A 19,833-nucleotide genomic window follows, 5' to 3' on the forward strand; every position below is an offset into this window, starting at 1 on the left:
GCTGCACCTCGGGCAGCAAGGCACAGCCTCCTGCTCAGGTGGCCCAGCAAATCATGAAGTGAAATTACCTTGATTTGGAACTTGAGTGCAGAAATACTGGCTTGCTTTTGTTGTCGTGCATTTCATAGGAATCCTTGTTGTGTCTGTTATTCTGCTCTCCTGCAGTGAGTAGTCCACCGTTGTCCCATCCACATTCAATTCTTCTGATCCTGAGAGATAATAGTGAGTTACTTGGGTGTTCTGCTGCTCTGAAAGCTGGGAGCACAGTCCCCTCGGGTGCCTTCCTGCTCTGGGAGTGGGACTGAGCTGCTGCTCCCAGTGGCTTCCTTGGCACGGGACATCTCACCAGGATTGCCTGCATCCTGATACCATTTCCATGGAGAGCAACAGACAGTGCTTCTTAGAATTTCCCTGTAGAGTTGCATATCTGTTACATCCTTACCTACCTGGCTAAGAGAAATAAAATGGCTCCCTCAGAGGTGCAGAATTAAAATGCAAGTACGAATCTGATGGTTGCTGTGCTTCTGGGAAGAGCTAAACTTCAGGGATGAGAGTACAGAAAGGAGTGTCTCCAGAACTCAGAGACAGCAGTACAGAAGTAGTAAGCAGTGACAGAGAGGTGGCTGAGGTCTTTTAGGTACTACTTGTTATCCTCGTTGTTACTGTAATTCTCAGGAGAGAGCTGGTTTCCTTGAGGTCCCTGTAACAAGGGATCCCAGTGCTGTGGCTTCAGGAGCCCAAGGAACGATTCCTGGTTTCAAAGGAGAAATTTTGTTTTCTTTTATGACACATGGTTTGCCATCTGTTCTCAGAGCACACGAGTTTGAGATGGGAATTTTTAAAAAATAACCTTTTTCTAAACATGGAAATACTATTGCTGTTGCCAAAGCACAGCTCAGAGGGAGAAGCCTTTGGCCACTGCAGTTAAGATTGTTGACTTTGTAGGTGGAACCCACTCAGTCTGCAGTATAAGGTTCTGAGTGGTTTGTAAGCTCTATGTGCTGCTTTTATTTTTTAGTGTCGCTACTAATCCCTGGTTTATCCTCCCTTTAGCTATCAGGATCTTTAGGCGTTACAGTGGGCAATGAACACAGCTTGCCAAAACAGCTTGGCACTGCAGTAAAAACGGTGTGAGTCTTATTGCCAGGGAGGCAGTGTGGGAATGATGACAATTAGGCTGAAACTGGTCAGTGGATCTTTTATTCACTTACGGAGATCTGACTAGAAGGGGAAGTCTGTCTACAAGGGAAAAAGAGATGTGTTGAAGAAATATGGGGAGTTTATATCTCTCTGCTTCTCTCAGGTTAGACAAGCAGGAGGAAGGCATGAGCAGGGTGGGATATTACTGATTGGACAGGACAGAAGAACGTTTCACTCCAGAAGCTGGGATGGAATTCAGGTAAATGTTGGACATGTATAAATAACAGCAGTAGTAAAAGCATTGCAGAGTGATCTGAGTGCTGTCCCAGCTCATCTGCTTCCACCAGGTTGGCCCATGACAGTGTTTGCTGTCCAGTGCTTAGGGAAGTGTCAGATTCCTAGCACTGCCTTTTTTCTTGGTGACCAGCAATGTGTCCCTTGAATCCCATCTCTGGAGAGCAATCCACTGAAAATGAACAGTGAGCTCACTTCGGAAGGTGTTTGGTGGCAACTTCCAAAATCCTTACCTTGTGCTGATAATGAATTGGTGGCCTCAGAGTGCTGAGTACATGTAGGAGGAACTCCATGCAAAGAAACCCCCACAGAGGCCTTCCTGGAGGAAAGCAGCTCTTATTTCTGCCCCTTGGGAAATGCTGCTTTAACGATGGAATTACAAACCACAAGATTTCCATGTTATGTAAATGTCCCTTTTCCTCTTGTCCCCCTTTCCCCCCCAGCTCAGAAAGGGGTAACATGTTCCTTGTGCAGAAGCATTCTCAGCAGCAGCCCAGAGAAGAGCCAGGGTGGCCACTGGCAGCCACTGGGAAAGCCCCAGCAGACAGCTGTGAGCAGGGCACTGGGAAGGGGGAGCTGTGCCCAGGTGCCACAGCAGCTGGAATGGGAGGAACAGAAGACTGTCATCTGAAAACTTTGCTTCCATTAGACACCCAGCTCCATGGAATTACAAAAGAGTTTGGCTTGGGACTGGATTTCCAAAAAAGCAAACTTCTGTTTTGATCACAGACTGAATCCATTTTAATGTGAGATCTGTATCTGGGGATATCCAGTGGCAGGCAATGTCACTCATACAAGCTAAAAAAAAAGCAAAATAGAATAGAGAAAGCCTGGGACAAAGGGAGTGAACACAGAATAGTTCGGCAGTTTTGAGTCTTGAATTTCATTCCAGTGACAACAGGATTGTCTACACTTTGTTTATTTTTAGCCAAGATTATGGATTTAATTCACAGTAACTGCTTCAGATGGGATCTCTGGGATGAATACAGTAGCTGAAATGTTAGTACATTTGTATATGCTATATTCATTTGTGAGAACAAGAGGTTCTTCCAGGGGGGAAAACAGGGAAGAGTAGTTGAAGGATGGGATGCTGGGGGAAGTGAAGCATCTTAGTCATTCTTGTTAACATAACAACTACTTGTCTTGAAATTATATTGGCTTGTGTAGTGCTTGCAGCTAGACAAAAATTATTTCAGTGATAATAGAGCTCATCCTGAGCCAAAAAGTTGTCTCATTTCCCTTTCTTTTTATAGTATAATAAGTATGAATATCCTATTCAAACTCTTCAAAGGTTTGCAGACATAATTATTCTATGCTTTATTTTTAATTGCTGGGGGCTTCAGTTCCAGTTTGCTTTCTGACTGACTAGCTGCAGTTGCAATACTTTTGCCATAAGCTGCAGCCATTCTTTTCCCTGTCAGATTAATTCAAAAGCAGAAAATTGAGGCTCAGTATGTGAAATGCTGCACCTTTATAAGGTGAAACATTCATGTGCTCCTGATAGTACTTGCTATGAATTCTAACAACGTTAGTTTATCAGTAACTAAATATTGTGTACTTCTATAAATGCATTTAACTATAAATATATCTGTATATTATATTAAAAATGATTGATTTTAGAATGTGTTCTAGAAGTCATTACCAAATAGATACAAAATATGCAATAAGTAAATTACATAATTATATAAATAGGTAACTAAGAGAGGGTTATTTTTCTGTCAGCCATTCACTAAGGCAGCCACATTAAGGGCAGATGGTTTGCAGTGTGTGCTTGTGGTCTGCCTCTCTTTGTGTTTGTTGTTTCTGTATGAAATTTGTGGCACCTGTATAATCCATGGGGAATCACAGAATGCTGAGGGGTTGGACTGGACCTTGAAAGCCATCTTGTCCAGACCTTATCCAGCCTGGCCTTGGACACTTCCAGGGATGAGGCATCACAACCTCTCTGGGCAACCTGTGCCAGTGCCTCACCACCCTCACAGTAAAGAATTTCTTGCCAATATCTAATCTAAATTTCCCCTTTCAGTTTGTATCCAAGATGTGAAGTAGCAGAGCTTCCCTGTAAGGTGCAAAGTGCCACTGGATCTGTTTCCCAGCAGTGGGATCTCAGTCCCAAGCTATTGCTGTGTTTTCCCACTCCCACTTTTTGCAGTGATGGTGTAACTTGTGTGCACTGCATGTGTCTTGTGGGGACTTTCTAGTATCTTTTCAGTCTTCCTGTGCTGGAAATAAGCTTTGGACTCTAGAATACTTAGTGGCAAATCCTGCATCTGCATGGGGGTCTCATGGCTAGGTGTGGTTAGGTAACCAGTCTGCCTTAGATGATACCTTGTTTCAAGAGATTGCAGTAGCAGGGTACATAGTTGCTGGATGAGCAATGGGCTAGAACGTTTGGCCAGTAAAGGGTCTTAAAAATCTCTAAGAAAATGTTCCATTTAAAATATGGCTGGGCATATTGTTGTTCACAAAAAAAAATTACAGGTTTATCTGGTGAATAGCCAACCAGAATTAACTGACAGAAATTCCTTCACAGAACAACACACATCTCCTAATGCCCCAGTCAGTGGTGGAGGATGTACTCCTTAGGCAGAAAGTCAGGAAGGGCTGCTCGCTTTTCTCTCCTTTGATACCTTGAATAATCAAAGCACATGAATTTATTTCAGCATATTCAGACTCTCAGAATTCACTTAGCAGTGTAAAAGAGAAATGGGAGTTCACTTAGCAGTGTAAAAGAGAATAAGAGCTTGGGAGCTTAATTGTGTTAATGGAAAACAATATTGTAAGGGCTCTTATACTCAGGAACAATATTGTTTTATTTAATATTCCTTTTGCCATGAATTTTCAGATCTGTTATATTCTGCTTTAGTATTTGAGGAGGTGATGGGAAGGTTTGTCTGTGCCTGCATGTTGCTTGCCTTGGACACCTGTGTTAGTGGCTGTAGCTTCAGTCCTCAGCTGTTGGTGCTGCAGAACATGAGCAGTGTTTAGCCCAGGCATTCTGATCACAGTGCCTGAGGATGTGCCATCACCACCCATCCCCTGGGCTCAAAGCTCACTGCCTACTCTGCCCTTTTTAGTGCTGTGCTAATGACCTTCAGATTTTGTGGTTTGGTATTTGAAAGTTGGCCCCAACATGCCTAGACAATGACAAGTTGTTAAAAATTCAGCAGCAGGAAAGGACTAGGAAGACACATTTCCTTTTGGGGAGTGAATCTCTTTCTGGTGGCATCTCTTTTCCATGTTCAAAAACAAAACCCAAGAGGACTGAGGAGTGTCAGCCGCTCTGCACGAGGGATAACTCATTTTTAGAGCTGCTGCAGAGGAAGGACTACTGTAGCTGCTGTCAAGGGGGCATTTCCCTGCTGCACTCAGAATAGAGGAGCTGTGCTGGTGTAACTGCTGCTGACCTGACCCCCAGGAGTCCTTAACTCCCTGCTTCTCCTGTGCTTCCTGGCCAGGCTCTGACAGACGTCACTGAGGGCTGGGATTTTGCAGCTCACCGGGGGTGTGGTCCTGGGAACGTCAAATGAAAACAAGTAAATAAAACAACCATAGTGCAACTTGCTGTCGGGAAGGCTTGCATCAGCTTCTCCAAGAGAGCGTCTGGGTGCATAATGCAAAATTTATATTTAGCTCATCTGTGCTTAGGAGCAAGGTTAGGACAGAAGAGAGGATTAGACTGGGTTTTTGGAGGGAGTGGAAAGCATACAGCCTTTTGCTATTTTATCCTTGTTATTGGGAAAGCCTTAACTCCAGGGAGATTCTGCTTTCCTGGACAAATCACTGCTTTAAATGACTCTTTCTCTACCAGAGAAGCTAAAAAAACAGCAGTAAAGTGAGTTTTCTCCCATTCTCTCAGCCATGCTGGCCAGTTGGGCGTGGTACAAAGTGTGGGAGCAGTTTGCTGTCCTGTTTCCATCCAGTGAGCTCTGGGAATGAAGCAGCCAAGGCACAGAGGCTTGCTGGACTAGCACCCACCCCTGGAAAAGCAGTGCCTGACCACAGCTCCTGGGCTGTGGGGTGTTTGCAGCTCTCGAGTCACTTGCTGCCTGCTGTGTAAGGAACTGAGAACTGCAGCAGGAGAGCCAAGGGCTCTAAAATGGCCAGGCTGATAGGAGACTTGAGAGTCCAGAGGAAGCATCATCCCACACAAGGCATCTCTGTGGTCTCCAGCCTGCTTTAACACAGGTATTTATTTTTACCATCAGGAAGTAGAACGTGAATATTTCCTATCCTGTAAAAAGCTTCTTAAACATAAAACTGCTGGATTCACCTCTTGCAGTGCAGTCTTTCATCCTAACTGTTGCTTGTAGGCTGGAGCCAAAAATTGGTCCCTCAGCTTCCAGTTCCTTGGACGATAGCAGCACATTTCTCCTGTCGATGAGAGACATCAGGGGCTTTGAAGTATTTTTATGGCTTGTTTGCCATATCTTCTTTGAATATATTTCGTTTTTCTTTATGCCAAGAAAGTTTCTAGTGAGATGTGGCTTATTATTTGAAAGGTCGTATTCTTCAGTGCGGCAACACCACTTCAATGCACAACACAAAGTCCATGGCTTTTTAATTAGCACTGCTGGTGCATTTTCTTCCCTTTAAGAAGTAGTTGTGCAACAACCAAGCCTGCTGATCACCTCGGGAGAGAGTGAAGCCATTTCTAACGATCTCACAGGGAAAACAAAACTGTGTAACATCATCTGCTTGATCTTTAATTATTATTTAATTACTTTGCTGATATGCTCTTAAATTGCCTCTATTGGCCAGTATCAGATGAGTGCTTTTGTTATGTTGGCTTTCTCTTCCAGCCCCCCAGGGCCCTTAGGAGTTTATAACCAGTTGTGTGTAAGGGAGCAGAGCCCCCTCAGGGCTCCAGGCATGCTTGGCTCAGTGGGATGCAGAGGGTTCTGTGGGGAGGAATGGAGGTTGGAGCCTCCCAGGGCTGGGGTCCCTGGGGCCTCGTGAGAGCTGCTGGCAGGGAGGGGAGGGGAGGGGAGTGCTGCTTGCAGGCAGCTGGGATGCAGGGCTGTGGGGCAGAAGAGGCAGCACCCATCCCCTGCTGCACGCCCAGCGCTGCTCAGGCACCGCAGGGAGAGCCCAGCACTGTGCTACAGCAGCTCCTGTGGCTGCCAAAGGCACCAGCCCTGGCACCACCCTGGCCAGCACTCACACCAGTCTCTCTTGGCCTTCCAACACAGGGTATTTGTTCTGGTTTGTTTTCAAATACAACTTGAGGCAGTAGGGTTTTATCTGGGTCCTTAGTTTCTGAGCCAAGTATACAGGAAGGTCCCTAAAGTTCAACCAGGAGCAATACACAAGGGATAAGTAGTATCTGGAAGCAAAATAGGTTTTACGTAGGATTTTATTATCTATCGCTGATAAAAACTTACATGGTTTGTTGGGGGGGTTTTTTTGGTCAAAAAGAAAACTTCTAAAAGCCCATGAAAGAACTTGCTGTGTAAACATATTCTCAAATGCTTCAGTTGTGGGCTCACAGAAAATAAAGAATACAAGCCTTTCAAAAAGAGCTGCAGGCCTTTTAAAACATGGTGCTAGGCCTGATGTCAGGCTGCTTAGTTGTGTTCTTTAGTAGAAATGCATCTATAGAGGGATGGCAGGCAGCTACCAGATAATGCTGAGAGAAAAAGTACATCAGCTGTTTATTAAAAAAAAAAATAAATTCAGCAGCATTGGGATCCACAGAAATGATGCATATCTGTTCTCATGCGCTAATGTGGTTCTACAGTGGGAGTCTCATTTTTTTAGTGCTCTAGTGAAATTTTTTTAATATAAAATTGCCTTCAATCATCCATCACACTTTGTTCCATAATGTGGTAATGGGCAGAGGCCAAGGCAGGCTCATGAAATAATCTGAGCTGCTGACGTGAAAAAGCTGCAGCTGTGCCAGGCTGAGAGCAGCTAAGGGCACAGTTGGAGGGATGTGCTGGTGAGGTACAGACACTGCAGGCATGGACAGAAACTGGGGGAGAAGTTACACTCTGAGCTGCGCTAGCAGGGAATGAGGAGATGGCAGGGTGAACTGAGCAGTTCATCCTCCTTCAGAACTGTCAGTCGTGGCAGGCAAGTGCTGGTTTCCTGCTCCCCAGACTGGCTGAGGGGTAATGAGCTGGGCTTTTTACAGCTCCAAGAGTTCTTATCCCTCTGCCTCCTTAGCCAGGAATAAACTTCTTCACTTGGGATTGAATTTGACCCAAAAAAAGAGAGTCTAGATTTAATTATCATCCTTTTGGCTCTTCTCAACAACCAGCAGTGGGTTTTGATTTCCTTGTTCATTTAGAGGGTTGTTTTTGTGCAATAAATTCCTACACTCAGATCAAACTGGCTACTGAGCATGGCCAGGGTAAGAGCAGAGACTGGCATTGCAAGAAGGAGCATTAAATGAAGTGGTAAAACTGTGCTTCAGTGATACTCATGCTGGAAAACCTCCCCCCTGGAACAGCAAATAGAGCACACACAGTGTGCTGGAAGGAAGGTGCTTCTCTTAGCACACCTGGCAGGCCTTGAACTTCAGACACAATGAAAAAAAATTCCCACAACACTGAAGACAGCTTCTGAGTGGTGTACATGCTTTTTATTAATAATGTGATAGCAGGGCTTTAGTTACAACTGTTTGCCATCCAGGTGACCTGGATCAAAGGTGTAACCTGGAGAGAGTCACCCCCCAAAAGCAGGTCACAAAGCAGTGTCAGCTGACCTGCTGCCTCTAGGGCCCTGGGAGGAGCAGCAAACCCAGGAGACCTTGCTGAGATCTTGATGCAAACGTGCTGGAGGGATCTGGAGCTGGAAAAAGGTCACTTTTTCTTCCAAACTTCTCTTTGTTCCCTTTATCCGATTGCCAAGTTAGGGAAAATGGAATAGTGGTCTGTAGCATTTTTAATTCGTGAGCATTGTCATTTTCTAGGGCTTTCTTTACCAACAGCCTAGAAATTATCCTGCCACACTGTCCTGAGCTTAGAAACAGAGCAGCCCCAAGAGGAAAGCAGAGTTTAGGGTTATTTTTGCTGCCCACACTGGGCTAGACAAGGCACGGCTGTGCAAACATGGTAAGAAATGACCCAGAGCAGCAGCCCAGAGTCTGGAGCCATCCCATAATGGCAGGCAGTGACACACAGGATGTTCTGGCTTTTGAGGGAGCCCTTTCACCTTAGCAAATGTAAAAGGCCAGAGCAAGGATCTCCTCAATTGCCAAGCAACAACATCCTGAGTAACAAATGGAGTCTAGGCAAAGTTCATGATATGGCAAAATGACAAGTTCAATCCTTCAAAAAAATCAGTCCAAGTGGATTTCAGATTCAAAAGGGTTTAGAAAAAAACTCTGTTTTTCTTAAGTACATTGCAGAGTTCTGGACTAGCATGATTTCCCTTCATTACACTTTGAGTGCAGCCATTCAGCAGTCACTCACCAGCACAGTCCTGCATTTAGGACTTGTCTGTCAGAAGAAAGGTAACTTAAATCCCTACAGCTGCTTTGGAAGAGTCTCCCCATTTCTAAGATTCAAGATGTGTGTATTTCACACACTGGTCTCAGAATAATGATTTATTTCCAAGTTGTTCTTTTGTGCAGCAATTAGCAAAGTTTTTTATTGTTGATGTCTGATTTATCTGAACGGCCAAATGTAGGAGTCAGCAGATGCATTGGGGCTCACAGAATAGAGCAGGGAGCAGAACACAGATTCTGTCGATATTTCCTAAGGCCTTTTAAAGAGCTGTCATCCCTGCTGGCTTGCAATCAGTGTTTTTACTACATTCTTACATCCATGTTGTTCCAACACATTGTGTGTTTGATCAAACATTTTCAAACTTACATTTCCAAGGCATGGCCTCAGCCAAGGACAGGTGTTTGGATGCTTCAGTCCAGACCCAGGTTTAATGCCCACGCTCTGGGTTCACCTGAGCAGCCCAGCTGAGCTGGTCATGGGGTGACTTCTCCCATCAGGGACCTCAGCAGCACCAGTTTAGTAATGACACCTGTGTGTCCCAAAACAGATCAGTGTGGTGCTGGCCTCTCCATCCCTGCTGAGGAAGCTTCTGGTGAATGCAAGATGCCTTTGGGCAGTTGGCACTTAGCTCCTCCTTCCCAACTGCAGCACAGTCTCAGCTGTGCAGAGACACCAGAGTCTGTCAGTGCAAAAAAAGCAGTATTTTTTCTAACTGTGTACTTCTAATTAATCCAACAGCATTTTCAAATAATTTAAGCAAGCGTTATCTTACACATTTAGAGACAAGCAAAACATTAACATATATAATTACTAAATAAGTGGGGAAAAGATGAAAAATTGTCAAATTCAAGATAGGAAGACGTAGTGGCAAAATATTAGACTATTTCTCTGCCTCTGAATTCACTCATGACTTGCACAGGATGGATTCTCTTCTTTGCAGAACCTTTTCTGACAGCAGCATAGATTTCTTCTGGCTTCTCTCTTTTAACGAGGGGCTTCTTCTCTGGAGCCTTCATTCTCCACATCACAACGGGATGTCGTGGACCAGAAGGACTCTGAATCTTGATAATCTTTGTGGATGCAATATAGGACATCTTCACTGTCATCACCACAGAATTCATTAAATTTTTGGCGGCCTGAATGAGTGAAGTGACGCTGTCCAACTGTAATAAGAAACAGAAACATCAGCTTAGGAAGTCAGTGTGCTTTTTAATCACACTAGGCACAGGAATAGACAACAGTTAAGATGATGTAAGATCACCAGAGACTAAACCGTAATTTCCTCATTTTCCCTTCATGTGTTTGATCATTGTACTCATGCTCTGCTGCTGAGATTTAAAGTGAAGTACAGAAATTTGTGCTGGTGGAGTATATAAATGCTTTTGGAGATAATGCTAATTGTTTTGGTTTTTTCTTTAACAGGAATTCAGGATGCTTGTCTGCAGGGTCCTACTGCAGTTCCTACTGATGTGTAATGAAACCAACTTGAAGAAGAGCTGTGAAAATGTCACCTGTTACTTCCTTTCAGCAGCAGGTAAGGTCTCCAGCTGCTCCTGTCACATTCCAGGCTCCCACACATGCTCATGAGCAGTGCTGGGATACTCTGAAGGGTCTGGCTCTGCTACAGCTGCTGAACCTCTTCTCAGCAGCCAAGATGTGTAGGGAAATTACAAGCAGGATAACCCCCAGAAATTACAGTGGCTGTGTGGCCTCCTCAGCTGCTTGGGGAGTGCCATGCAAGGGCAGGATGCAGGACAAACAAAGCCCATCACCTCCTGGCACCTCCCCCAGCATTCAGCACAGCCATGCAGGTGCCACAGCACTGGTGTCTTCCATCACTGCTCATGGACAGGGAACAGGAACACTGAGGAAGCTCACTATGGTTTGGATGCTGAAACAGATTACACTGTAGAACTGGAGAGCCTTCACACTTCACCTTCTAAACATCCCTTTTGTTGAAATATTTGTCTTGTGTAAAAGCACTGAGGGCAGTTCTCTGAAGGGCCCTGGGTTTAGTGGCAGTGATCCTGTGCTTTGCTATCCCACCTAACCCCAGAGCCCTGGGCAAGGTGTACAGATTTGCAAACTGGGTTATTAAGAACGGTGCAAGGACTTCTCCCTTTGCCAGGTCAGATGAATTGATGAGGTGAGACAGGTGTTACTGTTGTCTGTGTTCATTCCAGCTGTGTAACACAAATGCAGATAAGGCAGAAATAAAAAATGCAGCCAGGAGGATGGATTTAGTTGCAATTTGGAAAAGCCTCTGAACTGGCAGAAAAATCTTCCAGTTAATACAACACACATTGCTGCTCTCTGGAAATGCCAAAAAAAAAATCGAGATCTGGTTGAATGCACACATATGTGTGATAGCAAACTGAAGTTATCTCAATTGCCCAAGAAAAGGTGTAAAATTTACCAGATGGCCTCTAAAGTTCATTCCCTGATGCAGCGTGTGAGCTTTCTAGAAAGGGCTGCCAGTCTCTAGCAGCCACGTGGTGTTTGCAGGACACTGCTGCCATTAGAGGGTAGGTGGGTGTGTTTGGGGACTGTGATGTAGGAACTGAATTAGGGAGCCTCTCAGCAGCCTTGGCCCTACAGCACAGCTTCTGTCCCACAGTCTGATGTGAACTCCACAGCACATGCTGACCCCAGGCCTCCTTTCAACCACTGCTTTTAAGCCAGCCATTTCCCAGAGCTGCAGCCTTTGGGAAGGCTCTGCTCAGAGGCCCTGGTGGTGCAGCACTAGCTCAGTGGCAGATGAGGGAATGCCCTGGAACAGCTCACACTGCTGAATGTTGTCACAGGGGATTGACTGCAGGAGACACCCAGCTGCACAGGACCTTCTTTCTTTCATGCTAACCTGAGGACTAGTTATTCACTGACACATACTTGAATTTTTAATTACCTCTTGTTTTCTAGAACAGCTGACAACACCATCATCCTGACAGCTTTTTTTTCTCCACCCTAATGGTCAATACATACAGAGTCCCGTTTCCAGCACTGGCAGAGTAGTACCACCACTGTTGGGACAGAGAAGATGGCTTTGGCTCTGTGGCAGGCTGTGAGAGGGCTTCAGAGGCAGTTCTTTCCCCTGAAGTTTCCCATTGACTCCAGTGTGTTGAATTGCTCCACCTTTCTGAAGCTGCCAGGTGACAGGGTCACATAAGGAGGGATGGCAGGCTTGGCAACAAAAAAATTCCTGCTTGCACAGCAGGGGAAAAAAGGCTTCTAGAAGAAATCGGTAGCATCCAGGCAGGCTAAAGGCTGGCACAGAACTTCAGCTGTTTTTTATGGTGACTTTAGTGTGTACCGTGGAACATGGGGAATGTTGGGATGAGCACTAGAACTTAGCTGGGCTTTCCTGTGGAAACTGAACAGTTACCTCTTCCTTCTGTCCCCTGGGGCTCCTCCCACACATGGGGAGCAGTCCATGGCTCCTTCACCCCACCCCTGGGATCAAGAAAACTGTGTTTTCATTGGTTTTGAAACTATAATCACAGATACCTACTGTAAGCAGCAAACCAACTTGACGGCTGCCTAGTTCTGATGAGGTTCTGACTACAAACCAGTGTGCAGCCATGTCAGCCTCACAGTCTGACACAGGCTCTGGGAGGAACACCTGTCAGCTCCAGCAGCTTAAATGCTAAAGATCCAAAGCCTGACTTCAAACCAACTGCAGAGCTGTTCAAGTGGCAGAATTGCACTGCCCCTTGCCACAACAGAGGAACTGAACCTCTGCCCTACTGTTAAAGCTCTACAAAAGGTGCTCTGAGCCACAGAGAGCCACACAGGTCCCTGGCCCAAAGCTGTAAGAAATAGCAGAGTGTGTGCCCTGCTGAAAGGCAGGTGACCTAGAGCCCACCAAGGCTGTTTGACCTGGGGCTGGGGGTTGGGATGGGGCTGCTCTGAATCATGACAGGCAGCAATCCCAGGAATTTTCCTTCTCTCTTGGCAGCTCTGCACAGGCAATGAGGTACAGGGACACTTGGTTAATGCTGCCCTTTAGGCTGTCTGGCCACAGCATTTGCTGTGTCCACCTTTCCCCTCAGCTTTCTGATGCATCTCACATTTGTCTTCTAAAGAGAAGGGTGCTGTTGGGGTGGGGTATTAACTGCATTCAGAATTTTGGAGCAGATTTTAGATGTTCTTAGATGTGTACTACAGATGGTAACAATCAGGCCATACATTTAACATCCTTTTTTGGCTTTAGAGAGCAGCTGTTTTTCTACTTCAATGCCAGTAACACTGTAGAGTTTGGTGGAAATCTGTTGTTCTATAAAACTGATGTACTCAAGAACTGTCTCCACTTGGATGCTTTTATCTCATATATTCAGCAGGCTCTTCAAGGTCTCATATCCAGGAAAACTGAAGAAATGAAACTTGGCATAAATGAAAGACTGATAAAATATTCATTGAGTGTTTAAGTTCATTTCACTTAGAGAGATGTAGCTGCAAACTCTTCAATGCACAGCAAGCGGTACATAAAGATTCACTAGCAAAACAAACAAACCAACCATCCCCAAACTAAAAGCTGTTTTATTTTTGCCTAACTCCCACTTTTGCTCTTTCAGCATTTTCCATGGATATGCAATGTTCCACCCTCCAGGTTTTACAGGTTTGACTGTGTGAGTTAAGACGGTAGTTCATTAAAGGCTCTAGAAACACATCCCTTGCCATTTCTTTGCTCACCTGTCCTGTGAGCTTTAGTACTTGGTTTCCATTGCAAAAAGAATTCAGAGTTATTCTGACCACTGTAATTTCACACTGGAGTGAAACACAGGAGATAAAGAGCAGAAAAAAAATGAGGTTAGGAAAAAAATTAATTTTGAAACTTTTCTTTCAGTTTGTTTATATGCATTGTGTATTTTTCTCATTTTTATAAAGTAATTTCAAGTCTTGGCAGTAGTGGCAATCCATTGCTATGAAATGTTGAATAATATAATAACCGATATGGTCAGTTTTTTAATATTTAGAATAACTGAGACAATCACGCCTCAGAATTGGAAGAAACCCTTTTGCTGTCGAAGTATTTTCTGTTCAGTGCTCTAACAAATGCCTGTGTTGTCACCTGTCAGCAGGAGTTGTTCCTGCAGCAGTGCAATCCAAACTCTCCTTACTGCAGAGCAGCTACAGAAGCAGTCAGTCTCCTGCTGAGAGTCACTCTGTGTAGCTGTGCAGGTGCTGTGCCTTTGCCACAGAAGTGACAGACATGTGCCTGCTGCAGTGAAGCTGTGAGAGCCTGCAGAACAAGGCCCACAAGACATTGCTGTGTGATGTGCCGATCCCTGGGGCCCCAGCTGGACACCTGGACTGCTCTGCTGGTTTGTTCTTGGGGTTTTTGCAGAGAACTCTAAGGTTTTGCTATTTGAGCACAGATGTATCAGTTGGCTGTTTACAATCTCCCACATTGTATTTACAGTTTGGCCAGATTTAGGTTTTTCATACAGGTGGAAGCTGAGAACTGAACTCCAAATACTGAGCTTTTTATCAGCATTGGAAGTCTGAACTTAAAATTGTTTTGGAAACAAGGTTAGTTATTACAAATTGGTATTAATTGAAACACAAGGTTCATTCATACATTCTAGAAGCAGATTTCCTATACTGAGAGACTGACAGAATTTTTATTTCTTTTACAGCTACATTTGAAAGTAAAACAAGTTCTACATTTTTGTGAAGAGCAGTGTGTCTCTGCGTAGTGCTGCATTTAAGGTAAGGAGTCCTTACTACATTGTGCATTTGATTTTAGTCCTGCTTTTTACTACTAGTAACTATTTCATATTCTGAATTATTTTATGGTTCGGTTGCTATGTAAAATAGTAATTTAATCCATTAATATTAAAAGTAGCAATCCAAACAGGTAAATTACTGAGAGTGAAATCTCGGCTGTTGAAGACACTGGAGTTTTTCCTGGGCCTTGGCCAGGATTTTAACACCACTTACATTTCCTCTTTCTGAGCCACACTTTTTTCCCTCTCAAAGTAGTGTTAATTGCTTTTTAGTGGAAATGGAGATCTCAGTCTAACAGTGACACCAGAAGATGGGTGTCCAAGAAAGCCCAGGAAAGTTAGAATTGGAAGCACCTACTGTGTTTGCTCAAGCAACTGCCAGATGACACCCAGAACCTATCACAGATTCAATCCCAGTCCAGGCTATACAGGAATAAGCCAAAGGGAGACTTTTCAGAGAAAAGAATCCCAATACAACTCAGTGTTTTGCTCACCTGTGCTTTGCCATGCTCTCCCTCTGGGATACTGGAGAGACTGCATCCCCATTCATGGGAGTGGCCTCAGGAAAGCAGCTTCACTGCCTGGGTTGTTTCTTTTCAAGGGCCTCACAGCATGGCTGTTCCATTGCTTATCTGTGTCTGTCCATCCAGTGATTGCATTAAACACCTCAGGGGTGTCTGGGGTTTGTTCTGTGTTTTACCCATTTTTCAGGTGGGGAAATTGAATCTAATGGACTAAAAACTAACCATTACCAGAGTCTGCTTCAGGCTAAGTAGGATTCAAAGAACTGAAACTGAGTTCTATAATTAGACCAGGCCTGTGTCCAAGCTAAATGATAAACAGCTTACATTAAGGGCTGTGAAATTGTTCCTGTGCAACACCATAATGGAGCAGATGCTTAGCCAGGCAGAGAGCTCAGTCCCTCCCCAGTGCTGCTGCTTTCACTTCCAAGGAGGATTTTAAGAAAAGGAATCTATTTTTTTGAAAACAAGCCCTTGAGAAAAAGAGAACAGTGGCTTAATATAAATCCTTTTGTTGCTGTTGAGGAAGAAATTGAGTGTTTGTTTGCAATAATCTTTTACATGTACTGAGGCTAAGAACTACAAGACACATCCTGATTTTGCTAATTACTGGAGTATTACTAGGAATAGTTAACTGTCCTGTAGCGTACATTACCAGAAATACTTCCTACTGCTTTAAATTAGTTTCTCTCTGTATATGCAGTTTAGAAAGCAATTGTAACTGAGCTGTCTGTAAGTGACTGACAGGAAAATGTATCCCTTACTTTGCTTCCAAGGGCCAGGATTTCTATATACACACACCTGCCAGTGTAGACTATGCAAAAGCAAGAAAGGTGTAGTGTTACTAGATTAAAAAATACAAAGAGTGAATGAAACATTTCTGTCAACTCTCAGTAGAAGAAAACTTTCCTGTATCAGCTCTTGGGGGTTCATGACAGCTTTTAGAAATTGAGCAGTTCAGTGTTTTCAAATAGTGAAATAAGTAATTTCATGCCTGGTGTGAGACCCTACAAGTAACCTCCCACATGTGTTCAAACAGCCTGACCTATGAGTTGCCAAGGAGAAATGCCAGCCAGGAGAACCAAATGGGCTGAGCAAGGAGCAGGAGCTCTGCCCTGGTGCTCAGGGTACAGCTTTGCCAGAGCAGCCACTGTGGATCTGAAGCAAGGAAGATGGGATGCACTGCAGTGAGAGCAGGACAGTGGCACTGAAGGCAGAGGAACCAAGCAGGTACAGGTAGTGACTCAAGCAGGCTGTCAGAGCAGCCCCTAGCCAGTGTGACTGGCAGCTTGCTGCTTTTAGCCCTTTGTTCCTTCCCTCCAGTCCTGCAGGGGCTGCAGTTAGATGGCTCTGCCTATCTCCACTTCTCTTGTGGGGGGAAGGCACACCCAGGCCCTAAAAGGAGCTGAAATGCACTGCTCCCATTCCGTGCCCTGCCAGAGGAGCAGCTGAAACCTCCCAGGGCAGCAAAGGTGTGGGGCTGTTTGCCAGCTGCCACAGCGGTGCATATTGGCTAAGGCAGCCTTTCTGGGATGTGGATATCCAGGGACTGGCACTGTGGCAGCCAGACCCTGCTGGCAGAGACCCTCCCTTGTGTTCTTCTACCTGCTGGCTTGCAGCCTTGCCTGTTCTCACCTGTGCTTCAGCCTTCAAAGCTGGAACACATTGATTGCAATGTCATGCTGGAAACTTTTGATTTAACAGGCCTGGGAACTCAGGAAGGGAAACAGATACTTCAGTCCAGCCTTGGAGCATGAAGTTAGACATACTAAAGCACCTCCATTTGGCACAAAAGCGACCTGGTGTCAGTGTTTCAGTTAAACTCTGCCTCTTGAGATACCAGGGGGAAGAACTGAAGGTAAATGAGACATGTGCAGCAACACCAGTGTCAAACAGCTCTCAGTGCACAGGTAAGGCCAGCCAACCTGAGAGGGGTTCCTGTGCCAGTTAGCAAATTTGGGATACTGGAACTCTTGAGAGTTTGCTTTGTCAGACCCTTCCTTCTTAAGGCCAAAAAGCTTTGTCTCTCTCACCAAGAACAATATAAAATGAAACACAAGAAGATAATGACCAGAAATAGCACCAAACAGAATTGCCTGGCAAAAGTCAGGGATCACAGTATTAATATGTAGGATATGTTTATTTTCTGCCCTGTGATATAATTCTCTTTACTTAAAGCCATTGTTGGGAGAAAGCAAACTGGCAAGGTAAGGTGCAAGCCTACTGCTGTGCAGTGCTTCTAAGTGAATTAACAGCTTATCTGCATCAATGAATGCAATTACAGTCAATCTGCACACTGCAAATGTTACCCCATTATTTTGTGCCTGAAGCAGCACCAATTTATTCTAATTAATGGAAGGAAATGTCCATTTCCTGTTTAATCACTCCTAATGAAAACTTAGTGAATCCTCACCACTTTGACTTGTGCAGCTTAGGACCTGGCAGTGCCAAGCAGCAGTGTTTACAAATGTAAGTATTGTATGGAGTATGGAAGAATAAACAGTGAGCAAGGAATTTTTATTGAATGATAATGACCAAAGTGCAGTGATTGGAGAATGAGAAGCTACTGCTCACACCTCTGCCTCTCTGTTTCTGTACCGGAGCCCTTGTAACCTCCATGAGAGGGGTCTGGCTGGAATGACAGTACTGCAGCTTGGGGATGGACAGTGAGACAGACAGACTACAAGAGTGTGTGGACTGAAGTGAAAAAGCTGCTAATTGAGGAATATCAGCTGGGAAATCCCCAGAGCATCCCAGCTGCCCCAGGGCAAGTGGTCTGTTTAACCTACACTGCATACAGCTGGGTATGAACTGTAGGGAAGAAACCTTCCTGGGGAGGGAGGCCAAGCACTGCTGCAGGGCAGACAAGGAAGGGCACAGGGCACACAGATGAAGAACAGCTGAAGACTGAGCTGTGTTTATGGATTTCAGCATAGTTTTTCATATGCATAATGCTCTTGGTTGTTGTGGAGTAAGTCCCAGACAGAGCTATGCTGGCAGCCAGCAGCACCTCCTCCAGTGCAGGTCATCATGGAGGCAAGAATACATTTTGCTGCTGGCAGACACAGCTGCCCCTGTGCCATGGCATTGCCACTGCAAGGTACTGTCCAAGGTTAACCTGGAACAGCAGTTTAGGGCTCCTTTCCCTGAGCCACCACAGCAGCATCCAGAACTGCTAAGACATGGATGGGGACTTAGTTCTGATTCAAGAAGACAGGTCTTTTGCAGATCTGCAAATATGTGATACTACATCCTCTTCATTCCTCTCTTCTTTCCTCTGAATTGGTCTTTAGGCTTCAGTGGAGGGTGGTTTGGGTGATCTTTTAATGAACTGCTACTCTTGTGAGAAGGAATTTTCCTTGAGGGTGATTTAAATCCAAGATCCTTGTGCACAGTTCTTACAGTTGGAGAAGGGAGATGTGGGGAGAATCTAAGCCATCTCAAAATGGTGCTTTCATCTGTAGATTCCACCAGCTTGTATTCAGTCATGCTCCCTTTGTTTCTCCAAGTGGATTTGTCACAGTGCAAGTTGGTATTGACCCCTCTGAATGTGGGTACATGTCATTTCTCCCAGGAGAGGAGCCTCCCCTTCAGCTTTTCTGCAGGCACACGCCTGTCACAGCGCCTGAAGGACAGACTGTGAGGAGCCAAGGCCAGCCAGAGGAGGGATGGATGAGCAAGCAGCAGGGAGTTCACTCCTGGCACACATGTCCATGGCTGTAGAGCAGCAGTGACAGCAAACTATGGAGCAATCTGTAAGTAAGACTATTTCCTAATGCTCTTTCTGGTAGGTTGCTTTTCCTGTAGGAGATACTCACTATCCAGAGGATGGCTGCACTTCCAGGTATTTGGACTCCTGAGTGTTTTACTTAATGCACAAGAAAACCTTTAGTATCTGCAAGGGCAGGGCCTCTTCTCTTAATCATCTTGCTGTCATCTGATGGTCACTCAGAGAAGATCAGGAGTGAGGAGAACATAATCAATCCTATTCCAGCTACAGGTCTGACTCTTGTCTTTCCTAATGGAGTTCTTCCCTTACTATTCTTCTGGGCAGGGAGGAGATGGGAAGGGGAGAAGAACCCCTCTGCTTTTTCACACAGAACTTGGGTTTGTCACACTTTTCAAGGCCAGCAAACCTATGACTGTGATCAAATTCTAAAGCCCCCACATGCAATTTCAAAGCTGGAATTTGCTCCAGCTTTTAAGAAAAGCAGTTCAATAAACAGCCATTTTATACCACTAGTGCATTCCTCTCCCTGTCTGCTTATCTGGACAATGTAAATTGCCATATTATTCTGAATTTGAAGCAATTAAAACATGAATAAATGTAGATTAGGACAAGCCTTACAAAAGGCCAGCACTGGTTGGTTGGGCTGCATTTTCCCATAACCAGAATTTTAATTGCAGAGGGGCAGGTGAGTACAGTCAGGCATGAATGGCCTCCCCTTCCTAATACAGAGACATGGAAGACTTTTTTTCTGATTTTCTAAAAACTTTTCATAACCACTGGCACCAATCAGGTGTGTCTCCAGCATCTTTAAAAGGGTGGGGGTGGGAGCACAGGTCTCTTGTGACACTGGCTGGTAGTTTGGCTCTTTCCTATGTAGCACTCATATTAAAAAACAATAAAAAATTACCACAGTCGTTGGAGCATTTTCTAAGATGAACAGATGAACAACCTTGCAGTGTCTCACCTTG

At 44.8% G+C, this 19,833-nt stretch overlaps 1 protein-coding gene and 2 long non-coding RNA genes across 17 annotated transcripts in view; 2 read left to right on the top strand and 1 right to left on the bottom strand.

Annotated features, from left to right (window-relative positions):
* LOC146435577 (uncharacterized) overlaps positions 1-14,573 on the top strand; it is a 358,567-nt gene extending 343,994 nt beyond the window's left edge. For 6 of the 9 annotated variants that reach the window (XR_014853012.1, XR_014853016.1, XR_014853014.1 and 3 more), the window contains 4 exons: positions 10,311-10,422; positions 13,099-13,365; positions 13,460-14,417; positions 14,525-14,573. This is a non-coding gene — a long non-coding RNA (uncharacterized LOC146435577). The remainder of the gene's footprint in view (positions 1-10,310; positions 10,423-13,098; positions 13,366-13,459; positions 14,418-14,524) is intronic. The other 3 variants (XR_014853013.1, XR_014853017.1, XR_014853020.1) reach the window with 2 other exon arrangements.
* The window catches only part of CTNNA3 (catenin alpha 3), a 411,474-nt gene continuing 398,413 nt past the window's right edge, over positions 6,773-19,833 (bottom strand). For all 7 annotated transcript variants that reach the window (XM_085064278.1, XM_085064275.1, XM_085064277.1 and 4 more), the window contains one exon: positions 6,773-10,051. In XM_085064278.1, coding sequence (XP_084920404.1) covers positions 9,764-10,051 — 288 coding nt within the window. In that variant the 3' untranslated portion in view covers positions 6,773-9,763. The remainder of the gene's footprint in view (positions 10,052-19,833) is intronic.
* LOC146435580 (uncharacterized) lies at positions 16,066-19,779 on the top strand. Its single transcript, XR_014853026.1, has 2 exons — positions 16,066-16,365; positions 16,840-19,779. It is a non-coding gene; the product is annotated as an uncharacterized LOC146435580 (long non-coding RNA).

The sequence above is a fragment of the Lichenostomus cassidix genome, chromosome 6, assembly GCF_008360975.1.
Source record: "Lichenostomus cassidix isolate B80296 chromosome 6, HeHo_3.0, whole genome shotgun sequence".
Taxonomy (NCBI): Eukaryota; Metazoa; Chordata; class Aves; order Passeriformes; family Meliphagidae; genus Lichenostomus; species Lichenostomus cassidix.